The following is a 25,905-nucleotide window of genomic DNA, read 5'->3' as shown; positions in this document are numbered from 1 at the left end:
AGTTTACCAATTCTAAAAGGTTGAAATGCCTCTGGCTTAGTTACTGCCAGTATGTATGGCTTCAAGCTATATTTATCTCTCTATATATGCTGTCCTTTGACTTCATGGACTAGAACTACCCCACTCCCAGGGGAAAAAAATCTCAGCCCTTGAGATGAAAGTGATTCACCATCCTGGTGTAGTTGTAAGTCTGCATCAGGCCTAACACTGTGACAGGTTTAGGGCTTATGTTCCTGCTCTTCATGCATGGTTTGTTTTCTGGTGATTTTCAGGAAATCCTTAACTCTTTCAGCCTCTATCAGAAAAATATCAGGTTCATTCATTAAATTGTCTTCCAGTGTTGGGACTGGCTGCTCAGGAATCATGAAGTAAGCAGCTCATGCACAAGTTGTTGTGTATGGAGTGAGAAATACCATTGGGAATGATTGGTTGCACTTGTATGCTCATCGTGGTAGTAAATAATAGAAGGAAAAAGTTCTGCATCCAAGCAATTTATATAGGATATTTAAAGTGCTTATGTTTGAAAACATTGAGTTGTTTACCTCTGGAGAAATATTAATTTTTTAAAAAATCCATAAATAAATATATGTGTGTGTGTGTTTACACAGATATATAGAGAGATGTTTTCTGTGTGAACAGATTAAAGCTTTAGCAAAAAAAAATTGCTGGTAGGGTACAAGCAGACCGATAATTCTCCTCTAAGGTTGCTATGGAAACAAGCAGTGCGTGATATAATTGAGAACATCTTAAAAACATCCTTGCGTTTTCGTTTCCCTCTGCCATTTTGCATTGCTGTCGATGTGTATAGGTGATGCTGGCTCCAAACCAAATGGTTAATGAGCATCGCTATTTGAATATTGATCTGAGATTTACTGTTGGTATTTGTATTGGATTGCTTTCATATCTCCAACAGCCTGAATGAAGGCAAGCTCTCTGGGTTTGTTTGCCTTCCCATCCTAGTGGCTGTGTGTGAAAGCACTAGTGCTTCTACTCTAGAGATTAAACAACTCATTTACTGGACGTGTATTACTAGCAATATGTTTCTACAACTGAACCTTTCAATATGAATGGTAAGCTATTTCTGTTGTTAATATTACAGTGTTGTTTCTGTCATGGATTTATCTGCTTTTATGAAAAGTGATATATCAAATTATTCTCTGTACTATATTAAATTTCTCATGCACCTTTTTCATTTTACTATCTTGGTATTACGGAGTTGTTGATTTTAAAATAAATACTAAATTATTGAGTATTTTGTAAATCATCAGGATGCAGCCTTTCCTACTGTGCTGTATTCAAATAGGATGCAAATTATAATACAATGCTTTATTTGCAAGCATGTCTGTTTTGCTATCTATAATGAAAGTTCAACCATTCTAACAAAAAACTTTGTAGAAATAGCCTAGATTTCCATTGGCATCCTTTATATAATTCTCTTGTCAATTTTTACAGATGGCATTTCGACTCAGAAATTTTGTTTTAAAACCTTCAACAACACAATTTATCTCAAAATTTACACAATGTAATTGGTATTGTCTCCTTTATGCAACTGTTTTTGACACATATATATTCTTAAGAATGTCAAGGCATGCACATTTAAATTATGGCTCTGTCATTTAAAATTGAGGCTGATCTGGCAAGGAAATGAATCAGACTGTGATCAGGTTTGTGAACTGATTTTTGTTTGCATTTCAAAAAGCAAGCTTGGATTTTAGAATCATTCAATAATGACTAGGAATTGAACATCACATACCCTTCTCCAGCATGAATGAACTAGACTCAAATAACCTAGAATATAAGCCATTTTGTTTTTTATTTGGTCTTATTTCCATAAAAAATATGCACCAAAAGGCATATTGTTCCCTGAACTCTAAGGATTTTTTTTTGTCTAAATATATAAAATCATGAGCACTTCACCTGTGTTGAAGTGTAATTCAAAAAGCAAAGCAGCTTTAAGATAATCCAGATGGCCATTTGTAACTACCCTAGAAAAGGTAAGGTACAGAAGATGTGAAAGAACCTTATTTGTAGGGATAGATTTTAAAGAACATATAAATTGTCTTGTTCATTCATGCTGCTCTAGTCTTATAATCGTGAAACAAACATGAATGTGATTTGCATTTTGGGGAAAGTGGTGCACATGGGGAGGAGGGAATCTGATTCTGACATCTGCTTGATTTAGTCATGGTAACTGCTTATGCAGCTGCCAGCACAGATTGTAAAAATCTGGCCCATAAGGAATGTAGGCTGACAAATTTATTATCTTTCAATTCTCCAACCCTCTTTACAGAGAATGGTGGGGAAAAAATCTATTATGTGTTGTCTTACATTTTGATGGTATCTCAAACAGAGTTTAACTACTAAATCAAGGAGAGATACCTTGCAGAATCAGGTTTCCGCTTGGTGATTCCTGTGCTGAATTGTGTCTCTTGGAAATACAAGGATTCCTAAGTGGTTCTAAAATTGCACTCAGTTTGCAAGCATATTCACAGGATGAACTGTTTTATTAGTAAACAGAAGTGTAGCTCTAATGGATAGGCAGTCGGTAGATTCAGCTTTAAGGGATAGCCAGAGTATATGCATACCAAATTGCATGAGGAGGCAGAGAGCAAGCTCGTTCTGTCCCCACCCAGTTATCCACATGTGTGTAGCATTTTAATATGGCGTACACATATAAAAACCCAACATGCTTAGGCTGGAAATGCATGGTTAATAATCCTAGTAATAACCAGAAATAGCCATATAGCATTGGTTTGTGCATGTTTCATTTTATATGCATATTTTCTGTTGTACTGTTTGGACATCCGGAATATTAGCTGAAAAGGTCTCCTTTGCTATCTAGACAACTGGGATATTGGGACTGTCTGGATAGGCAAAGCAAAGAGTCTGTTTTCTTTGAGAAGGCGAGTGTATATCTAATCTCTATCCTTGCTGCCTCATCAGTCAATATGATCAAACCATTCAGAGGATTTGTATCCCCAGATCTGTGAATCAGAGGCCAAAATGAGAAGAACTGACCTCACTTGAGTTCTTCTATATTTGCTGTAGGGAATAGGCATCCCTTATCTTGAATTCAGGAATCTGTAATACTCCAAAATCTAAAATTGTCCTCATAGGTGGCTACCATTAGTGACACCCTTGCTTTCTGTTGATTAAGTTTCTATGCCTTTTCTTTCATATATATTATTAAAAGCATTGTATAAAATTACATTCAGACTATATATATGAAGCATAAATGTGAGAAAACGTGGGTTCCAACTTCAAGATATCTCATTATTTATTTGTATGCAAATACAGGCAGGCCTGTAACCAGAGGAGAGGGGGGCATTGTTTCAGGTTAAAAAAAACCTGGTTTGTTCATGAATTGGTTAACTAGTTAAAATTCACGAGGAAACTGTGGAGTTTTTTTTACCCTGAAACATTTTGGGAGTGAGAAGGGTTAAACCTTTAACCCCCCCCCCCCCCCCCCCACACACACACACACACACGTAAAATCCAAATCCTAAGCATTTTAAATATAGGATACTCAAATTGTGCAAGGAATCTTTAGCATATTCTTTTGGAAAGCATTATTTTCCTTGCTTTCACTAACAATATTAACGTAATTTTGTAAGGCAGAACATATTTAGCAGAGCAGGAAAAAGGACTTGAAGAGGTAAAAATAAAACACTTGATGTTAACTAGTGAACATGCACATAGTTGTCTGATTCTTTCCATGGTACGTATGTTCGTTCAGGTGTGTTTCCTCTAATGAATTCACATATTTCTTATCCTCCAAATCATGATTTTAGAGCAGGGGTCCTCAAACTAAGGCCCATGGGCCAGATAAGGCCCTCCAAGATCATTTACCTGACTCCTGTCCTAAACTTTAGACTTAGGGTTGACCTAAGTCTGAAATGACTTGAAGGCACAGAACAACAACAATCCTAATTTGGACTATTTCATCATAGTCCTGCCCCAACAGTGTGAGGGACTGTGAACCGGCCCTCCACTTAAAAAATTTGAGGACCCTTGTTTTAGAGTATTTGGTATGAGCTGCTTCCCAGTTACTGGGAAGCAAAGTGAGAGGAGGAAAAATGGTGCTGTCTAAGCACAGAGCTACTTCCTACTGCTCTAACTCTCCATGTGGACATTTCAGTTCATCAATGTTATTACCATATGTGTGTGACTTCTGGTCACTTCTGACCTACAGTGACCTAAGGCAAAACCTATCATGGAGTTTTCTTGGCAATAATTGTTCATAGGAAGCTTTCCTTTGCTTTCCTCTAAGACTGAGAGAGTGTGATTTGCCTAGGGTCTTCCCAGTGAACAGGGATCCAAATCTCCAGAGTCATAGTCCGCTGTATTTTTAACATAGTTCTTCATTCCTTTAACATGGGATGAGACTGATATTTTAGATTGATCCATCCATAATGCCTTGCTCATTGTTGTTTATGTTATTTCATCTCTGGACTGAGTATTGCTATTAGTACTGAAAATCAGAAGAAGAAAAGCTCTGCCATTATGATCTGAGGAAGAAATTACAGTCTGCTGAAAATAATGCAGTGTTGAAAATGTGACAGCCCATACATAACACATTTATTTTTAGATTCTATATTTGCCTCCAGAGAAATTTGCCTCCAGAGAAATGCAAGCAGTGTCCAATTCATGCAACAGGGCATTTCTGGCTTCTTTTCTCAATCAAAGACACCCAAAACTTGAACTGAAAGATGAGGAACAGGGGGCCCTCTGATATGGCATGACATGGAGCTTCCTAGTATAAATGGAAGTACCTTTCTTAGCTCTCTTGTTCTAAGCCAGTGGTTCTCAACCTGTGGGTTCCCAGTTGTTTTGGCCTTCAGCTCCCAGAAATAACAACTGGTAAACTGGCTGGGATTTCTGAGAGTTGTAGGCCAAAACACCTGGGGACCCACAGGTTGAGAACCACTGACTAAGCTAATAATACAAGAAGAGGTCAGGGTCCACTAAGGTTGTTTCATAGATAAACCTTACTTCCAGCAAAATTAAGGACAGTGAACCACCCGTCCATATGTATGTATGTATGTATGTTTCAGTGAACCTTAAAACCTGCTTAGGTGAACCATCTGTAGCAGGTTTCTAGACAGTACAGAGAGCTGCAGTGTGGAGGAGAATGGAGAAGTTTCTGTCACATTGGTAGCTACCTTTTAGTGTGATGTTGGATGTAAGCCAGAGAATTCATATAATATATGTGTGTGTGTCCAAAGTGTTATACAGAAGTTAAAAGAATTCACCCCAAAAAAGGCAATGCATATTGTAAAATAGGATCCCATGTCAACTTAGAAATTTGACCTGGAGACCATTGCAGAGTTGTCTTCTCTCACCATTTTGGACTGTCTGGTAGGGAAAGAAGTGTGGGACTTCACCTGGTATTGCAGCTTTGGAATTAATTTTACCAACTCGTTCTGATTTTCACACCCATAGCATTTGAGTGAAACTGTTGAGGAATATATATTTAGACACAAGTTCACAGTAAAATATCAAGATGTGTTAAAAACTTAGAAATACAACATGTCGATGTCTCTTGTACCTTTTCCTGGTGAGGAGAAAAAATCATTCATTTTAGACTGTTGTGGGGAGTTTTTAAAGGATATTTTAATGCGTTTTTAAATGCTTTTATATTTTTTTATGGATATTAATTTCTCCACTCTTTTGGGCCCTTGTGAGGCAAGACAACAATGCTAATACTAATATATATTGCACTTAAATCTAACCATTTGCCTGTGTTTTATTGTGTATACATTTCTGTTTGTTTAAAAATGCATCTGTTTTAACTGCACATCTTTTAGCCTGTAGGACTTTCATTAACTAATACGTATTTCTTCACACTTAGTACAGAAACTAAGCCTGATCTCCAGAGTGTTTTGATTTCAGTACTACTTTGAATAAACCCTCTTTGAATAAACATGTGAACAAAAGGTTTTCCTTTATCTGAAATGTAACTAATAACTTCCTTTATGGAAGACCCTAGGTCCTTTATTGAACTTAATAATGGGCTAATTAGGAGCACAATATATCTTCCTTGGATTTTTAAAAAAAGGTTTCAGTTTGAACTTTTTGAACTTTCATTTCCCTGTGTTCCCCACTACTAGTGGACATGGAGATAAACATTCTTCCCCTTTTAAAGGGTGTATTGTTTTGCAAGAGTGATTTTGCTAGGCAAGCGATTTGTTTCCCCCAATCATTTTTGGAACTATATTGATTGACATTTTTTGTGTTCAGATACAACCAAATTAATGCTGTTTGTAAAAGTGTAGCTTTTTTCCCCTGTCTCCTGGAATTGTACTCTTATTTATAATTGAATGGTGCAAGTCTGCGTTTGTTCAAGAAAATTGGTTTGGATGCTTTTTGTTTCCATGCACTAATATCTCTGTTATCATTCACACGTGAAATATTGTTCTATTCAGTTATTTAGGAACATTTCTCTGCAGCAGTTTATTTTAAGTTTGATAAAGCTCAGTGGTCAGTATTATGAGTAAGTATTCAGTTTTTTGGAAGGCTGCTTCCACAGTACCAATTATTTTGGTACTCCTCAGAGATATGTAGGCTCACTATAAATGTTTTTACTGCCAGCAAAGGGGTTATGAATACAGTCAACAAAAATGTGTGCCTCCTTGGCAATCTTTATTGAATGATACCATTGCACCCTCCCTCCACACACACACACACACACACTTCCTTTCTTCTTTTTCCCACTTACGAGTACTGCTCTTCTGTGACCAAGCCTTTAATTTAGAGGATCACAGATCAAAGCCCTATGTAGACTGCTAAGAGCAAGGATTACTTTCCTATCTTTGCTCTTTTCCTTCATACCTGTGTTGTAGAATCTCTCTGTGTGCTATTGGTCCTTACATAGTCTGAAAGGAGAGAATAATCTGTACTGATGCTTCAAAAATACACCACAGCGCCATATGGTGCTTTGTCTCTCTTTAAAGAGCCAGTAGCTGACCTGAGCTTTTGGGATTGTCAGAAACCAGTTGGGGCTCAGCACTACAGAAAATAAAATGCCTGGCTAGCTTGAAATGAGCAATGAGAAAAGGTCAAGAAAGAATCAAGGAAAGGGGGGGTGTCTTTAATTTGTAGATAGAATCTCAAAGCATTTCCGTTATGCTTTAACTGCTCTAAAGCAGAATGTGAGCAAACTATTAGGCTTATGAATTTTAAATGCTCACAACACTCAAAGATTAAAACATGTCTGCGAGGCTTCGGTCTGAAACAGTTCCCCATCCCTCACTCCCATGTCTTGAGTGTCATTTCTACATTCGACAACACATTTCTACATTTATTTTCATGGTAGTAAACAGTAATGTGAGGTTTTTGTGGAGTTTTTTTTTTTTGAAAAAGAAGAATTTGGAAATAGTTTTTTAGTGCTCTCAGTAGTGTTATATGATTTAGCACAAATGGTTTAAATTTTATATTCAAACACATTTCAAGGTGTTTGTAGAACTTACATTTTGGAATATTTGTATTAGTATGAACAGAATAGGATATAGTTCCCATACATCTTTCAAAAATGGTTATGCATAAAGAATTTTTTTTTACATCACATGCTACAGGGGATCTGTACTGATTTATATTCACAGCTTAATTTTCTTTTGTAGAGGTATACCTGTAATACTTTCAACACCGCTCACTCATTTTTTTTTTTGCACTCCTTATCAGTTCTACTTCAGGTTGAGAAAAATCTGGTTCAGGACAACAAATTGAATGTTTCATTTCACTAAAGAATTGATATCAAATTTTTCCTTGACTATTTGGACTTGTGATGGATTGAGAAGCAAGAGTTTTTTGAAATACAAACAAACTCAGCAATGTGTTGATTTGTTATCCTATTCTCTAGGGCTTGCCAATGATTACAAAAATAACTACATGTTCCTAGCTTTTATGTAGCCTCTCTAATATCACTGGTTGGCATACAACAGCCAAACAACTATAGATAAATGTGAACATATATGGCATGGAAAATAATCCAGAAAAAAGATAGAGCATCTGAAAATGTTCCATTTCACACCTCTGGTAGGAAAATTGGTATAAGATGAATGAAGCCCCTCATTTTCCTATCTACTGCTTTGAAGCCTATATAACTCACCATAGTTTACACAATATTTATTTATTATTTATTTATTTGCAGCATTTATATTCCGCCCTTCTCACCCAAAGAGGACTCAGGTCGAATCACATTACACAGATAAAAGCAAGCGTTCAATGCCATAACATAGAACAGAGACAGAGACAAGACGGGTTGGCCTCGAACTCAAGACCTCTTGGCCAGAGTGATTTGTTGCAGCTGGCTTGCTATCCAGCCTGCGCCACAGCCCAGCTGGCTTTATGGGTAAAGAAAAAGGCTGGACAATTACTAAACTGTAGACAGAGTGAGTATGATCAAAGATCTGTGACAACTTTTTGTTGTATCTATTATGTGGCAGTGACTTTGGCAAACAGCTTTTCATTGCCTATACTATCTCAGCTTCAATCTGCCACATAACAGAATTATGTAGAGTGATGTAGAATATTTTATGAACAGAATACAGCTTGGGCCCTGCCTGTCTTCATGATCACATCTTCCCTCACGAACCAGTGTGGGCTCTAAGATATGCCAGGGAGGCCCTCCTCTTGCTCCCGCCACGGTCACAAGCGCGCTTGATGGGGATGAGGGAGAGGGCCTTCTCAGTGGTGGCCCCCTGGCTCTGGAATACCCTTCCCAGAGAGATCAGGCAAGCCCCTACACTGCCTTCTTTCTTCAAGGACCTGAAAACCTGGTAGTTCCTTCAGGTTTTCAAGCAGGATTAATCCCTTGGCCCTTCCTGGCTATCAACTAGGACCTTGCTTTACACCTTATCCACTACCTGGCCGTACGATATTCTGATGCACTACTCGCAGCTAACCCATTATAGTTGGCCATGTCCACACTGAAGCTCTGGTCACTGGTATATTGAACCCTTGATGGAGCATATTGAAACTTGATATTTGTGGATTGTTTTGAATTGTATGTTCTTGTTTTATTATGTTTATTGTTTTTATTATGTTCACATTGTTGTATGGTCCATTGAATATTTTGCTTTATGTTGAAAACCATCCCGAGTCCTCCTGAGGAGATAGGGTGGTATATAAATAATAAAAAAATATTGTTGTTGTTGTTGACACAATGACATTGTATGACACAGCAAACAAAACAGATATGCTGAATTTCGTATCAGAAAATCACAAGTTGAACACTTCCCAAGCGTCTAGGACTGTGTGATGTATTTTCGGATGATGCGCATGAGCCATAGCCAGCTCTTCTCCTTGTCAGCTTTTCCTTCAATTTTTTCAAGGAACTTTCCATGCAATGTTTTGTTGTGCCAGCTGTCAGCTCTAGTTTGTAGTGCGGTTTTCTTGTACTGGTTTTTTGTCTGCTGTGCTTTGAGGAATTTCTGATTTTTGACTTTAATCAAAGCAGGTTCTTCACTTTCCTTTACATATTTTGCCAGGGCATGTTCATCTTCTTTGACTGCTTGTTTTACTTTATTATTATTATTATTATTAATATTGACACAAAGACATATTATGACACAGCAAATGAGATCTATATGCTGGATTTTGTATCACAAAATCACAAGTCGAACACTTCCTAAGTGTTTAGGACTGTGTGATGTATTTTCGGATGATTCATATTATTATTATTATTATTATTATTATTATTATTATTATTTTATTGTATGACACAGCAAACAAGACAGACACGCTGGATTTCATATCACAAAATCACACGTCGGACACTTCCCAAGTGTCTAGGACTGTGTGATGTATCGGCGAATAATTTGTTCAGATCCCAGTAAGGTGGTCTTCTGCAGCTGACAGATGGTAATTTTGTCAGCGGCGATTGTGTTTAAGTGCAGGCCAAGGTCTTTAGGCACTGCACCCAGTGTGCCGATCACCACTGGGACCACTTTGACTGGCTTGTGCCAGAGCCTTTGTAATTCAATCTTTAAATCCTCATATTGTGTCAGCTTTTCCAGTTGTTTCTCCTCAGTCCTGCTGTCACCTGGGATTGCAACATCGACAATCCATACTTTGTTTTTTAACACGATTGCGAGGTCAGGAGTATTGTGTTCCAAAACTCTGTCTGTCTGAATTCGGAAGTCCCAGAGTAGCTTGACATGTTCATTCTCTGTAACTTTTTCCAGCTTGTGATCCCACCAGTTCTTGGTAGCAGGCAGATGGTATTTGTGGCACACATTCCAATGAATCATTTGAGCAACGGTGTTATGCCTCTACTTGTAGTCTGTGTGATCTTCTTGCAGCAGCTGAGGATGTGATCTATTGTTTCATCTGCTTCCTTGCAGAGTCTACATTTGGGATCTGTCATCGACTTTTTAATTTTGACTTTGATGGCATTGGTTCTAATGGCTTGTTATTGGGCTGCCAGAATCAGGCCCTCCGTCTCCTTTTTCAAAGTTCCATTTGTGAGCCACAGGTATATTTTTTCTTTGTCAATTTGGCTCTCAATTTTTCCCAGGAACTGTCCATGGAGAGCCTTCTTTCGCCAGTTTTCTCTTCTGCTCTGGATTGTGTTTTTACAGTATTCATTCTTTGTCTTTTGCACTTTAAGCAGTTTACTACTATTGACTTCCCTCAATGTTGGTTCTTGACTGCCTTTCACATAATCTGGCAGGGCATATTTCTCTTCTTCTACCATTTGTTTCACTTGCAGAAGCCCTCTGCCTCCTGATTTTCTGGGCAGGTAAAGTCTGTCGACATCACTACGCAAGTGTAATGAGTAGTGGATTGTCATCAGTTTTCTTGTTTTTCTGTTCAGATCATCTAGCTCTGCTTGTGTCCAGTTCACAATTCCAGCAGTGTATCTAATGACGGGTATGGCCCAGGTGTTGATAGCCTTGATCGTATTTCCACCATTTCATTTGCTCTTCAAAACCTTTCTGACTCTTTGGATGTATTCTTTGCTGACCACATTTTTCACATGCCCATGCTTGATATTGTGCAACTGTAGTATACCCAGATATTTATAGGCTTCAGGCTGATTGCATTTTATGGTTTGTCCATTATTATTGACTGGAGAGGACTGTCTTCGGTCAGACACAGAGAAACTTGCACTTGGGCCCCCAATATTTTCAGTATACCAATATATTTTAATATGCTTAGGCAAGACTATGGCGAGTCTCTTTTCAATGAATTTTGCCAGGGAAATCCTATATTGGATTTCTATAAATTGGAGTCACTTTAAAGTCACATAGCAGTCCTTCATATAAACTTTACCAATGGAAAATTTATTCATAGACTGAACTATATCTCTTATTAATCTGCCTGTGTGGCTAGCATAGCAATTATATCTAGGGCTGTAGGTATCTTTTTTATGCTAATTGATGTTTGTATAATCTCATGAGCTCTGTTCGCTAGATTTTATTTCTGAAATATATGTGCTGCAACATGGTGGGAGGAGGACAAGAGATTGCTGTTGAATGAATGCTTATTATAAAAAGATATACAGCTCTAGTTAGAACACGCAGTTAGCAATATCCAAACATGTTGTGAAAGTGTAACTGTAGGTCTGGATAGTTGCCACACCTACAATAAATTTTTGAGGACTGTATTGTGTTTGTGTATAAATAAAATGTAATAGACAGGGTGTTCTCTATTCAGAAATGACCTCTGTTTAGAAGGCTTGCTTTCAGTTTTCTGCCCAGGCTTGTTTCAATGATCATGCATAGATAGTTACTATGGAAAATGATGTTTTGGGAAAAAAATAGAATAATCATGATGAAATAGTGCTTGTTTCATGCCAGCTTTGCAAACCATGTGTGAGAAATGTAAAAGCAGTTGGGTAGTAGATGTTTGCAATGGATATTTGACCATTGCTGCTGTCATTTCAGCCTTTTGGATGCTTGTCCATAGCCCCTTCTGGTCTAAATTATGTTGTTGTTGTTGTTGTTGTTGTTGAAGCCATTTTCAACTTACGTGACTTGAAGGCGAAATGGATTGCCGCATTTTCTTGTCAAGATTTGTTCAGAAAGGGTTTGTGCATTTGCCTTCATCTAAGGCTGAGAGAGTATGATGTGCAGTGGGTTTCATGTCCAAGTCATGATTCAAACCATTATTTCCAGAGTTCGTAGTTCATAGTTTTCATAGTTCAGCATTCAAACCACTACACCGTACAGACTCTCTGTGTGTGTTGTGCTTGTAGCTGATTGGATCAGTTACTGTTCAGCCTTTCTGACAATACTTCATTCAACCTAAAATTTGAAAATGTGGGAAGATGAAGTATTGCAGGTGGCTTCAAATAGATTCCAAGAACTAGTTTTGAGTAACAGCTCTTATTCTTCTAGTTTAGTAATGAACAAAATGTGGGTAGTTAGCAGAATAGATTCCTTTTAAAGGACAGGTGCTTTCTCTGCTGTTGTTCTGTCCTAGCTTGATAAATTGCATTATCTGCTCTTTTTTCTTGCTTCCTATGCAGAGCTGTAACAGAGATGCCTGCTTTGTGTGTAATGTTGTAGATCTCTCTGTCTCTCCAGTGTGTGTGTGTATGTGTGTGTGTGTGTGTGCCTGCAGAAGGCTTACTCCTGGAGTCAGCAGGCATAACTTGTTGTAAAGATTATGCTTTACACGACCTTGTTTCAAGAGCAATAGAAAATACTGGGTTTTCAAAGAGAAACGAATCTGTAGTTTGATGAAAGCCATTCTTACAAACTAGATTGTGACATTTAATCAAAGCAGGTATGGTTTGTTTAGACTCAAAACAGTTTGTGCTATTGCCACTTTTGTTTTAAAACCATGATTAATTCTGTACAAAGCAAGTTTTTTTGAACCTCCATCATGTGGACACTGTCCACTGTAAGCATGTGTCTGTCTGTCTATCTATCTATCTATCTATCTATCTATCTATCTATCTATCTATCTATCTATCTATCTATAAATACCCTAAGCAGTTTAAGCATAACTGATGTTAATAATATAATGTTGCAAGTCTAATATACACTAATTTCAGTGTATTAAACATAATGCTTCTTCACATTGTAATCAAAACACTTATACATTTGGGCTTGATTCGTTATGCCTAATGATAAAGATGACAGAGTGTTGAGAAGACAAAATATCACTTTTATCAAATTGTTAAATTTTAAGTCATAGCAATCACGTATGACTTAAATCCATGTTACATAATCACATGTCCAACAACTACTAGTTTTGCTTATAGATTTCTTTGAAGTTCTAAATGGAAATTCTGTCTAGCTGTAAATGGAAATAACTTAACTTCTGTTTAGAACTATGAAAAACTACAGTACTGTTCCATTATCCGGGCAGACTCAAAAGCAGGCCTAGACAGAGAAGGATAGTCCATTTTATGGAGCGGGGAGAGGAGTTGAAGGAAGAAAACCATTTCCCCCCCTCACCTTTTTCCCATATCATAAACTATGGTTGTTTACAATGGCAACATGGGTGGGGAAAATAATAGGAAAACAGGATACATTTTCACCTGTTGGTTATAATTGAAGTAACACTGTGAAATAAGAGACCAGGCAACAAAATATGAAACAAAGGGCTGTTTATTGACCTATTTAAACTGCAATCAGGAGCAGTAAAAGCTAACCTGGAGGGAGCAACAAAGAAATAGGTCATGGCGGAGGCCAAGTATCACACAATGGCTATCTCCTCATCCACCTCTGGGTGAACACCTGACCCCAGAGACAGTCCACTTAATGGCTTGCTGGCTTGTACGGTCATTACTGGAAAGCCATTCCACGGGCACTCCCTCCTGAGCCACAAAACTATGAAAGAAAGCGGGAACCCCCCAGTCCAGCCCCAAGGGGGAAATCCCAAAATGCCCCAAAGCCCTGCAACTTGTCAGGGCCATCCCAGGTATCCCCCTTCACCCCCCATATAGTGGGTGCCAAGGTTAACACCAACAATGTTCTATGGTACTGCATAGTTATAATATAACATATAATATAACCGTGGAGTGTGGTGGAGGCATCTTTGGAGGCTTTTAAACAGATGGCTGGATGGCCATCTGTCAGGGGTGCTTTGATTATACTTTTCCTGTATGGCAGAGGGTTGGACTGGATGGCACATGTGGTCATGTGGACTCTTCCAAACTATGATTCTAACATGGGAGCCACTAAATTAGACTTAAGGAGGACTGATAGTTCTTTTACACATACTCCAAATGTTTTAAAAGGAGGGAGGTATACTTTGAAGGGGACAATGACCATGTAACCCAAAACTGGGTGTTTGTAATTCCATTACAAGCACACAAAACTGTGTGCTTGTAATCTGAATAATATTCTATTCTGAAGAACATATTCAGTCTATGCAGAAAAATACAACAAAATCTAAATACACATCACAGCAGTTCCATTATCAATCTAATCAGCAGGAATGAAATATATATTACACTACTTTTGGAAGGTCACTGACTTCAGTAGCTTCTGATACCAGAGAGAATGCATAGTCATCATGACTCATGGGCACTGAGAGCCTTGGGCTCCTGTTCTGTCCTCCCTTCCACATGAGCGATGGAAAGTGAACTCAGAGACCTCTAGTTCATTTTGATACTAATTAGTTAAGAAACCAGGGTTGTTAGGTAGGACTTTAAAGAGGGATAAGCACATGTTTATATTTTCCCTTATCAGATGTTTGAATCAATAGAACAGTAAATACACACTTTAGAGTTGTCAGTATAACTATTTGCAGTAAGTAAAATTGTACAGGAAGTGGTGAACGTTATGTAACATCAATAATTCATCATAATGTTTTCAATAGGTTCATGTTATGGCTTTGTGCAAGTCAATGCCTACCTAGTGATGGCATGTGAAAGTAAAGTATAAGGAGTTTTGGGGCAAGTGCATATGGGCCATTTAATTCCTCCCAAAGGCAAGTTACCATCTATACTTGTTTATTCAAGTCAACCTCATGCATAAGTCGAGGTCAGGTTTAGGGACCAAATTGTGGATTCTGATATGACCTGTTGATATATCGAGGGTCATTTTGTGGAGAGGGGAAAGTGTCGGTGCTGCTTCAGCTGTCCCTGGTTTTTACCACCACCATTTTCCAGAAAAGGGGCCTCTGCTTAAAGCAAGGGATTGTTCCTTTTTTGTTAATTAAGGTAATTAAAGTACAGTGTTAACTCTTATAAAAAGGGACCCATCCCCTTCTCTGAGTAGAGTGGGGAAAGGCAAGAGCTTAATCTGTCCAGGGAGAACCTGAACCTCTTCTACTCTCTGTTGAGGAGAGGTGTCAGAGAGCCGCTACCACTACTGTTTTCCTGTCTAGGTGTTTTAATAGGCCAGAATTGGTGCCATCATATGGATGTTTGCGTTGGTAGTTCTTTCAGGTTCTCCCAAGGTAGGCAAAGCTCTCACCTTTTATCACTCAGCTCAGAGAAAGGGATGGTTTCTTTTGTGATAAGAGTTAAGATCCACTATTTACATTAGGCCAGGGCAGACTTTGGCCCCCCTGGTTTTGGATTTCAACTCCCACAATTCCTAACAGCTGGTAGGGAGTTGAAGTCCAAAACACCTAGAGAGCCGAAGTCTGTCCGTGCCTGATTTACATTGACTCATGTATGAATCGGCCCAGATTTTTGAGTTGATTTTTACTAAAATTTCTAGTCTTATACCTGGGTGTATACAGTACATTTTTGGTTAATACTAGAGGTTGACTACACCAAAATGTTGTGGTTTCTGAAAGAAATGCCAGATTGGAGGCTGCATGTGCAGTTCTTCACCATTTGCCAGATGTTTTAATGCAGCACAATTGCTTAGCATGCCCATTCAATTTAATATAACATATGGATAGTACTGAATAACTGGGAGGGGGATCGATAAGTGTATTCACAGTCAGTGCAACTGATCTGTGAATGATACCCTATAGCACACTTCTGAGATTGCAGTACATCACTGTTTTATGTGTCACGTGTTTGAGTGCCTAAATTACTAACAAACCAATTTCTTTCATGAATTCTGTAATGTTTTCAATGTACTGTTCTTCACAGTCCTTACATATTCGTTATTTCTGTAAAACTTAGTGGTTTTCTGACTGCTTTTTGCAGGTGTATTTCTTCATACAAGTCTGAGCATGTGGGATGACTGGTCTGTTCTGATGTCCATTCTATATTGGGGAGAAAGGTGGAAAGGGAGCTGAATTGGGATGAATTTTATTTCTGTGTACCACATGGAAAATGTGTAAACCTTTTTTCTCTTTCTTTCTTCTTTTCATCACATCTGTGTGGGTGAATGTTCCTGAAAATCCTTGGTGAAAACTTTAGAAACCTTTGGTATGCTCATTCTTTCATTAGAGCCCAGAGTCATTGACTAGACTATAAAACTACAAAAAAGGGGAAGCAGCAATAATAAAACTAGTAAATAAAATGTGCACTGATGGGTGGAAGTTCAGTAGTTGGGTCCATTTACATTGAAAATATTTCATAGATTTTATGTAAAAAAATCCAATTGAAAAAATTAGGAACTTTTGTGTTTTTTCAGATAACAAGTATCCATTACTATTGAGTAAAATTTATATATATATATATATATATATATATATATATATATATATATATACACACACACACACACACACACACACACACACACACACACACATATACATACATACATATACACACACACACACACATACATACATACATATATATACATATACATACACACACACACACACACACACATGCAAGTATCCATAGGATTATTTATGTATAAATATACATAAAGACTGCAGAGTTTTTGATATGACCCAGAGCTCAATTTATTTTTATTGCTGCTTTGACAATACAGGCACTCACAATGGCTAGCAATACTTAAATACATTATAAAAAACATTTGTTTTTGTTACCTTCCACCCAGTCAAGTCTGGTTTATGGCAAACCTATCATAGGCTTTTCTAGCAAGATTCATTCAGAGGATGTTTACCACTTTTATGCAGAGAGATTTTCATTTGCACAAGGTCACAAAATAGGTTTCTATGGCTGAGCAGGGATTTGAACGTTAGTCTCCTGCAGTCCTAGTCCATGTAAACTGCTTTGCCAGGCTAACTTTCCATTACAATATAAATAAAATTACTAAATCGGTTAAAAGTGCCTGTGAGGGCACTTCTACAGAGACACTATATTCTACCTTGGAGCTGGTTTGAGAGGTTTGCTGTGTGGGTGATTAGATCAAAAGGTCTGGAATCAGTTTGAGGCCTGGAAGATTATTACATTAATCACAGAACTTGGCCTCAAATCACTGTGCAGACTCACCCCTTCCCTCAATTTTTCACAGAAATAAGCATCAGCGCACCAAAGGCATATGGGATTTTTTAAAAAGGGAAACTGACAGCAGTGGAGGTAATCAATTTCATCTCCAGGGGGTTGACTATCCCAGGCTGGCCAGCTACGCCCTTGGGGCATTGTTTTGGATCCCCCATTTTAGGTTCATTACTGCGTTTCAGTAGGAGCGGCTTTCTACTCTGTGCTCTGCATTTTGCGGAGCTGATTTCTTTATTGATTTGGCATATAATTGAATCAGTTGCAGCACATTATATAGTTTACATCAGATATTCTTGTGACTTTTTAATGTGTTGCTTCCCATTTAATCTGTGTTGAAATGCGCACTTCTGGTATGAGTTTCATGGTCACCACAGCTTTGAGTCGGCTTCGAACTGCATTATATGGTCACTGTAGCAGGTCCATAAGATAAATTAGCATCCGAGTAGAAAAATTGCTTTGAACAGTAAACAGGGGCAAATGAATATGCCTTTGCCTGCCAGATGCACAATTATGGAGTGTGTGGTAGAGCAAGCTGTCTCAGCAGACAGTACATTTGCATCCTCACAAATGTGATTATATAGACAACATGACAAAAAATGAAAAGAATGGAATTATTTCTGCTCTGGTCATTTTAGACAGGATTCCCAACCTGTTTTCCTAACAGATAAGTCCCCTTCATCCATCTATATATATAAAAGAGTGATGGCATCACGGCAATTCACAAAACAACAAAAGTACAGGCCCCCCAACCTCAAAATTTGACAACACAACCCATCATCCACGCCTCAAGGTTGATACAACAAAAAGAAAAGAAAAAGAAAGTCCTAATTAGAGGGAGAGCAATAATTGTTTTTATCCAATTGCTGCCAGTTTAGAGGGCTAATCTCTGCCCACTTGGTTGCCTAGCAACCAAGGGACAGCCAGGTTTCAGTTAGGGGACAGGCAGATTTAGGCCTCACTTAGGCTTCTTCCACAGATTATCTAATTTGCACTGGATTATATGGCAGTGTAGACTCAAGGCCCTTCAACACAGCAATATAACCCATTTATAATCTTATATTATCTGCTTTGCACTGGATTATCTTGACTCCACACTACCATATAATCCACTTCAGTGTGCATTTTATACAGCTGTGAAGAAGGGGCCTCAGATAATCCAGTTCTGAGCAGATAATATAAGATTAGAAATATACAGTAGAGTCTTACTTATCCAACGCAAACAGGCCAGCAGGACAAGTGAATATGTTGGATAATAAGAAGGGATTCAGGAAAAGCCAATTAAACATCAAATTAGGTAATCGTTATACAAATTAAGCACCAAAACATCATATTATACAACAAATTTGACAGAAAAAGTAGTTCCATGCGCAGTAATGCTATGTAGTATTACAGTAGAGTCTCACTTATCCAACACTCGCTTATCCAACGTTCTGGATTATCCAACGCATTTTTGTAGTCAATGCTTTCAATATATCGTGATATTTTGGTGCTAAATTCATAAATCCAGTAATTTCTACATAGAATTACTGTGTATTGAACTACTTTTTCTTCCAAATTTGTTGTCTAACATGATGTTTTGGTCCTTAATTTGTGAAATCATAACTTAATTTGATGTTTAATAGGCTTATCCTTAATCCCTCCTTATTATCCAACATATTCGCTTATCCAACATTCTGCCGGCCCGTTTATGTTGGATAAGTGAGACTCTACTGTACTGTATTTACAAATTTACCACTAAAATATCACAATGAATTTAAAACACTGACTACAAAAACATTGATTATGAAAAGGCAGACTGCGTTGGATAATCCAGAACATTGTATAAGCGAATGTTGGATAAGTGAGATTCTTCTTTAATATGAAATAATTACTGGGATAGAATAATGCAGAACAATATAATCTCTAAAACCAGGACAGTAAATAAACAGGGGAATTCCACACAGGAAACAATCAGGGCCAGCTAACACCTCCCAACAAAGTATTCCCATCATCAAAGTCTGGCAAATCCTGTTTTCTCAGGGCCACAGACAGTAGAAGCACATAAAATATCGCAAACAACACCACTCTGAAAACAAGGGAATTCCAGACAGGAAACAATCAGGGCCAGCTAACACCTTCCAACAAAAAATTCACTCAGGGAGGAAACAGCCAGGCTTTAAAGCTGCAAGGCCATTACATCCTAATCATTTTTCCTAATTGCAGCATTCATACTTGCCTCCAACAAACAAAAAAAACCAATCAGAAATATTGTATATTTACAACCTTTAGGAAATAATATCCCCTGATGGTGCAGCGTGTTAAAGCGCTGAGCTGCTGAACTTCTGGACCGAAAGGCCACAGGTTTGAATTGGGGGAGTGGAGAGAGCCCCCACTGTTAGCCCCAGCTTCTGCCAACCCAGAAGTTCGAAAACATGCAAATGTGAGTGCATCAATAGGTACTGCTCCGGCGGGAAGGTAACGGCGCTCCATGCAGTCATCCCACATGACCTTGGAGGAGTCTACGGACAACGCCGGCTCTTCGGCTTAGAAATGGAGATGAGCACCAACCTCCAGAGTCAGACACGACTGGACTTAATGTCTGGGGGAAACCTTTACCCTTGACCTTAACTACCACCAATTCCTCAATACTTTATTTCCCAGACCACCAGACTTCGCCAAAGCAACGCGTGGCCGGGCACAGCTAGTAAATAGATATAATTATTATATAAAATTATTATATATACAATAAGTAATTTAATTTAAAAGTTAAAACAAATATGCATTGCTTTATGCTATAGTGCACATTTTACACAACAATGTAGAATGATATTGCATGAAATGCAAAATTAGTACTTTGTGGTAGTCTCTGACTGTGGGCATCTATGATGTGCTATTTTGTAACCCTATGTTTTGCCTTTGCTTGCAGTAATGCTGTGCACTTGATTCTTTGGCTTGCAAACAGCCTTTAAGCAAAAGTGATGCACTGGAGCAAGACCAGTTTGCTCTCTGAATACCAACAGGAAATACCTTTTTACATTCTGCCTTCAGTCCAAGAGGGATTTGCATCACCTTAAAGCCTGCTTGCCTGTACAGTGGTGTGGCCTATTAGATTTAAACTAGTTTAAGCGAGTTATGCTGAAATATATGTTGTCATTCATAAGCTTTACAAAGCTGTTAGAACTACTGTAGACCTCTTGCTTCTTATTTAGAGTGTGAGTTGAAAAGTACAAGTTTACAAGCAGTTCTTAAAACAGCCTTGAAATACTTTTGCTAAGCCCTGTTACTTGAATAAATTTTATTAAATTATACATTTTAATTTCTGTTTTCAGTGAAAGAGTTCCTAGCCAAAGCCAAAGAAGATTTTTTAAGAAAATGGGAAAGCCCCCCTCAGGTAATGAAACCATTTCAGTATTATCTATTGTGTTTGGAATAACGCATTGCACATTTATATACTCTTCTAAAAGTAATTAGAACTTCTAGAAAAGCACTAGATACTGGTCAGGAAACTTTTAATGATCTTTCAGTCCTGTGATTCTGTTTTGTATGAATCTTCTTGGAGAAGAAATGGGTTTGTTCACAGTCAGTATTTACTGACTGCTCAAACTTTGGAACAATGTATAGAAACAAATATTTTGAGTAGCTTTATTTTCCATGGAGGAAATTTGCAATGATATTTGAAATTGTGTTTATAGCATAAGTGCTGTATATACTGCTGTCTTTTTGTTGCTTTATATAAGACTTGCGAGAGTCACTGTTCAAACTAAGGCTCTGTGCCCCTGAATACTTTATGCTTCCTAACTCTACATTGCTTGGATTTCTGAGATCTATCCAGCATATGCAATATAGAACAACATCAACATGTTTGCAACTCCTAATTGTAGCTAATATATTTTAAGGTTTATGTAAAGGGTTGGTGAAGTAGCATTTAAACCTAAGTACCTTCCCAAATATGTGAATACTGGGTTAAGACCAATATCACACTACACTGTTATAGTGTTATTATTCCACTTGAACCACTATGGCTGTTTCCTGTTAATTTGCAGTTGGGGGAGTCATTTGAAATTCTCAACTAGAGAGCTCTTCAGTCTCATTAAATAACAAATCCTAGGATTACACAGTAGGTAGCCACAAGCAGTGAAAGTGGAGCAATAGTGCTGTAACAGTGTCGTGTGATATGAATATGAAAAGGACTGCAAGGACCATCTAGTTCAATTCTCTTCCATGCACAAATTCATCATTAAAGCATTCATGGGAGAAAGCCATTCAACCTCTATTTTAAAATTGTTTTTTATAACCCAGTTGAAGATTTTTGGTGCTAATGACAGTAGTCTGGGCTTCTGAAATAGGGATCACAGATAATTGGAGAATGCAAAATTGCATCTCCACAGTGTCAGAGGAACCACCTTCCTGTTTCCTGGAAAAGTGAAAGGCTATAACTGATTTGCTTGGGAAATGCGTACATCTTTTCCTTATCAATACAGCTGAAGGGATCTAGAACAATATCCTTATTCCGAGATAAGTGGAGAGCTCTATCTATTCCAGACACTTCAACCTTCAATTCTAGGCTTCCTGCACATAACAGTTTCTAGATCGTAGCTTCTTTCTACATCTTTTACATAGTTATATCTAAAACATAGTAGGTAAGAACTGGTGGGCGGGAATAGTACTTGGTGGCAAGCATCTAGTTTACCTCTGCAACCTCAGTTCCTCTGTGAGAAGCTTCCTATCAGTAATAATGTGTATGTTAGAAAGCATGGGTGGATTTATGTTTGAATTACAATCAGTCTACCACATTTGCAGATTTAATTTTTGCAGATTATTTAGGGTGTTAATTAATATGTTCCCTCTGGGAATCCCTAGATCCTCATGGTGGCTCTGTGATCAACTTGATATGGTCAACTTCTAGTGATCATATAATTGCCCTGGAGGACCTAGCAATTCCTACAGAAGCGTTCTCTCAGATTAATTTTTTTTAATTCATTGTTTTTCTTCTATTGTGAAGTTCTTACTTTCCTTAATCCTGCAAAAGCAGAGGGCCAACTGTTTGGATGAATATAGAATGCTATGCAACTCCCTTTTGACTGTTCATATTAAGAATTACACTTCCCAGCTTGTGTACTTTTCAAAGTATTCATTCATGCCTTGAATGACTGTTGTTAACCTTTTGAATATATGAAAAATTGGTAGCAGATTGTTTCTAATTTAATATCTGCCATGGAGTATGCTGTCACCCTCCTTAATGAAATAAAACATTTGATAACTGATTATAATAGAACTTAATAGAACTTAAAATACCAGTTATATTTTTAGACTTTGAATATTTTATCATTTTCTTCTGTTTATGTAGAATACTGCTGGTTTAGAAGACTTTGAGAGGCTAAAAACACTTGGAACTGGGTCATTTGGCAGAGTTATGTTGGTGAAGCATAAAGCAACAGAACAGTATTATGCCATGAAGATACTGGATAAACAAAAAGTTAGTACGTTTTTATTAACATTTACTTTGTTTAAATACCATTCTTTACGCACAGAAAAATATCATTTAGATAGGGTTTTTTTCTGTGTTGTTCTTGTTCAATTACTCCTTCATTTGAATTGAATTTCTCTCAGGTCTCCAACCCAGGAAAACATATCTATTTTACTCCATTGTGGGAGAATAGTACACCAGCTCTGTTAAGGAGACATGAAAAGCAAGATGAGGGTTCTTTGTTAAAATTGTGTGTTACCTAGAGTACGGTCAAGTGCCTTTCCCAGCCATGCTTCAAGTGCTTAAATCACTTCTGGGTGAAGAAGGGGGTTTGGCATAATCTGAACAACAGATGAGAATATGGTATTTCTATGACCAGAAAAAATACTGAAATAGGGAATACTATATTGTTATCTAAAAAAAGCCCTTCATAACTCATCAGGTTGCGCTGAGCATCTGCCTATTGTCTTCATATCTTTATTACTTACAGCATCTAGTAATATTTATAATCTAATTATGAGCCTAGTGAAAGGATCAGTGGTTTTTCTGTCTATAACCTTTCTTGATATTTGCTATAAATAATATTACCTAGGAGTGATAGCTTATTGGATTGCTTTTTTTACCATATTGAAATACCATATATACTCGAGTATAAGCCAACCCAAATATAAGCTGAGGCACCTAATTTTGCCACAAAAAACTGAGAAAACCTATTGACTCGAGTATAAGACGAGGATGGGAAATGCAGCAGCTACTAGTAAATTTCAAAAATAAAAATAGATAGTAATAAAATTACATTAATTGAGGCATCAGTAGGTTAAATGTTTTTGAATATTTACATAAATCTGTAATTTAAGAGAATAATAAGATTTTAATAAGATAAGATTGGCCAACTCTGATTACCTATATACTTGAGTATAAGCCAACCCAAATATAAGCCTGCCAGGATCCTCACTCGAGTATAAGCCAAGGAGAGCTTTTTCAGCCCTAAAAAGGGCTGAAAAACTCAGCTTATACTTGAGTATATACAGTAATTGTTTTGTAAATTCAATACCTTGATAGTGCAGCTGAATACAAAAATATTATATCTATTACAATACGGTAGGGGTATTAACAAATCCAGTTGTTCATATCGTTGTGTTATTCAGGCAGATTATATTGCTACAGCTGGATATAATTCATATTGTATCATTCCATTAAATATTTCTGTCCTATTTAAATAACTCTGTCCTAGAAATAAAGCACACAGTAATATTTTGGAGCATTGAATGAGAAAGTGTATCTGTGCTGCTAGTGTTTCAATGAGTTTTTTTAAAAAAAAATAGTTCCCTTTCTTTTAAATTTGGGTGAATATCTAAAAAAGGAAGGGGTTTAAAGAAGTATGGGATAGAAAATAGCTGTATATTTGTTCCCTCACCTTTTTTTCACAAACATCCTGCAGCTTAGGCAGGGATACTTTTTAATTCTCAATACTAGGAGAGAGGCATTGGATTTTTAATATAATGCAACAGCTATAAATCAGAAAGTGAAGCAATGTTACAAATCATGCCAATTTCATTATTCAAGTCTGCATGCTATATACAGATATACTACTGCATTTATACTGAAATTACTTGAAATGTCATGATGGTAATGTTCTGTGTCTTCAGTTCCAGAATTTAATTGTCTTACTATATTACAAAAATTCCTCCCTTTGCTTAAGTTTCATTTTACACAAAGTGAAGTATTGGTATCTCAGAATTAAAAACCAAGGAAACCACAGCCCTGAGTCTATAAGACCTGAGCAAGGTTGTTACAGTTAGAGTGACTTGGAAGTTTCTCGTTCACGGGGTCTCCAAAAGCCAAAGTTGGCCTGGTGACACTTCACACAAAAATCCAAGTTAGGGCCACCTCACTGAGAGGAAAATAATGCTAGCTATATGATACTAGCATTTTGCAGCATAAACAGTGCCCTATTTAAACATTTGCAGATCTATAGCGAAATCATTGTTAAGTTATTCCAAATGTAAGATTATATGCTAAATTATAAATGACTGATGTGGTGGGGTGCGCATTGAAAATTTAGAGCATCGCGAGAGTCCTGTGCATCCCTTATTAGGTTCTCCGTGCTATACTCGCTTCACAGTTACCAGGATCAGGGTGGGAATAACATGTGCCAAAAAAGAGCTCAGTATATAATCTATCACACTCCCGGTTAGATAAACTGGCTTGCCAGCCTCTAGGAAAGTCCAGGGCCTTAGACATTTTGAGGAGTCATTTCAACCATGTTACGAATACCAATCGTAATATTCCTTTGACAGAGGTTAAAGATGGAATAGACATACAGAGTGCGCCACACTTTGTCTGATAAATATCTTCTAAAAGGCAGAAGAGAGTAATAGTTTTGGTGTACAGATTGAGTATTTATTATCCAAAATGCCTGAGAACAGAAGTGTTTTTGATTTTTGAATATCTGCATATGTATAATATAGGCAGTCCCCAAATTACAAACAGGGTAGGTTCTGTAGATTTCTTCTTAAGTTGAATTTGTTTTGCTGTCTTTGCCCCTGTTCAGAATATTTCATCTTACTTTCTGTCTCTGTGATAATTTTCCCCTGTGATAACTCTTTCAGGAGTGAATGTCTCTTCCTAGTGGTAGGTTTCCCTCACTTCCTGTTGTCACACCTTCATTTTTAACTATGAATCATATGTAAGTCGGATGTTTCTAACTTGGGGACTGCCTGTATCTTGGAGATGGGACTTAACCTTAAACACAAAATTCATTTCTGTTTTATATATATCTTACGCACATCGTTTGAAGGTATTACACAATATTTATAATTTGTGCATAAAACAAAGTTTGTGTTCATCAGAAAACAAGAGGTCACTATCTTGGCCATCTATGTCAGTGGTTCACAACCTGTGAGTCCCTAGATGTTTTGGCGTTTAACTCCCAGAAATCCTAACAGCTGGTAAATTGGCTGGGATTTCTGGGAGTTGTAGTCCAAAACACCTGGGGACCCACAGGTTGAGAACCACTGGTCTATGTGGACAATTTTGGATTTTGGAGTATTTCAGATTTTGGAATTCCAGATAAGGGATGCTTAATCTGCATACATATTCACTGTTAAAAATTGGTACAACGTTATATGGTTTTACAACTTTTTGTGGAACTTACCACGCTTGAGTTACTGCT

The 25,905-nt window shown here is 37.5% G+C and overlaps 1 protein-coding gene across 4 annotated transcripts in view; it reads left to right on the top strand.

The window, feature by feature from the left end:
- The window catches only part of prkacb (protein kinase cAMP-activated catalytic subunit beta), a 91,030-nt gene that overhangs the window by 45,448 nt on the left and 19,677 nt on the right, over nt 1–25,905 (top strand). For 2 of the 4 annotated variants that reach the window (XM_008114163.3, XM_003223089.4), the window contains exons 2-3: nt 20,593–20,654; nt 22,611–22,739. In XM_008114163.3, coding sequence (XP_008112370.1) covers nt 20,593–20,654; nt 22,611–22,739 — 191 coding nt within the window. Of the gene's footprint in view, nt 1–752; nt 1,071–8,149; nt 8,391–20,592; nt 20,655–22,610; nt 22,740–25,905 lie in introns of those variants that run through there. The other 2 variants (XM_062978099.1, XM_008114165.3) reach the window with 2 other exon arrangements.

This window comes from Anolis carolinensis, chromosome 4, assembly GCF_035594765.1.
Source record: "Anolis carolinensis isolate JA03-04 chromosome 4, rAnoCar3.1.pri, whole genome shotgun sequence".
NCBI classification, from domain to species: domain Eukaryota; kingdom Metazoa; phylum Chordata; class Lepidosauria; order Squamata; family Dactyloidae; genus Anolis; species Anolis carolinensis.
Note: the sequence above shows the minus strand (reverse complement) of the source record. Positions and strands in the feature narration are given on the sequence as shown.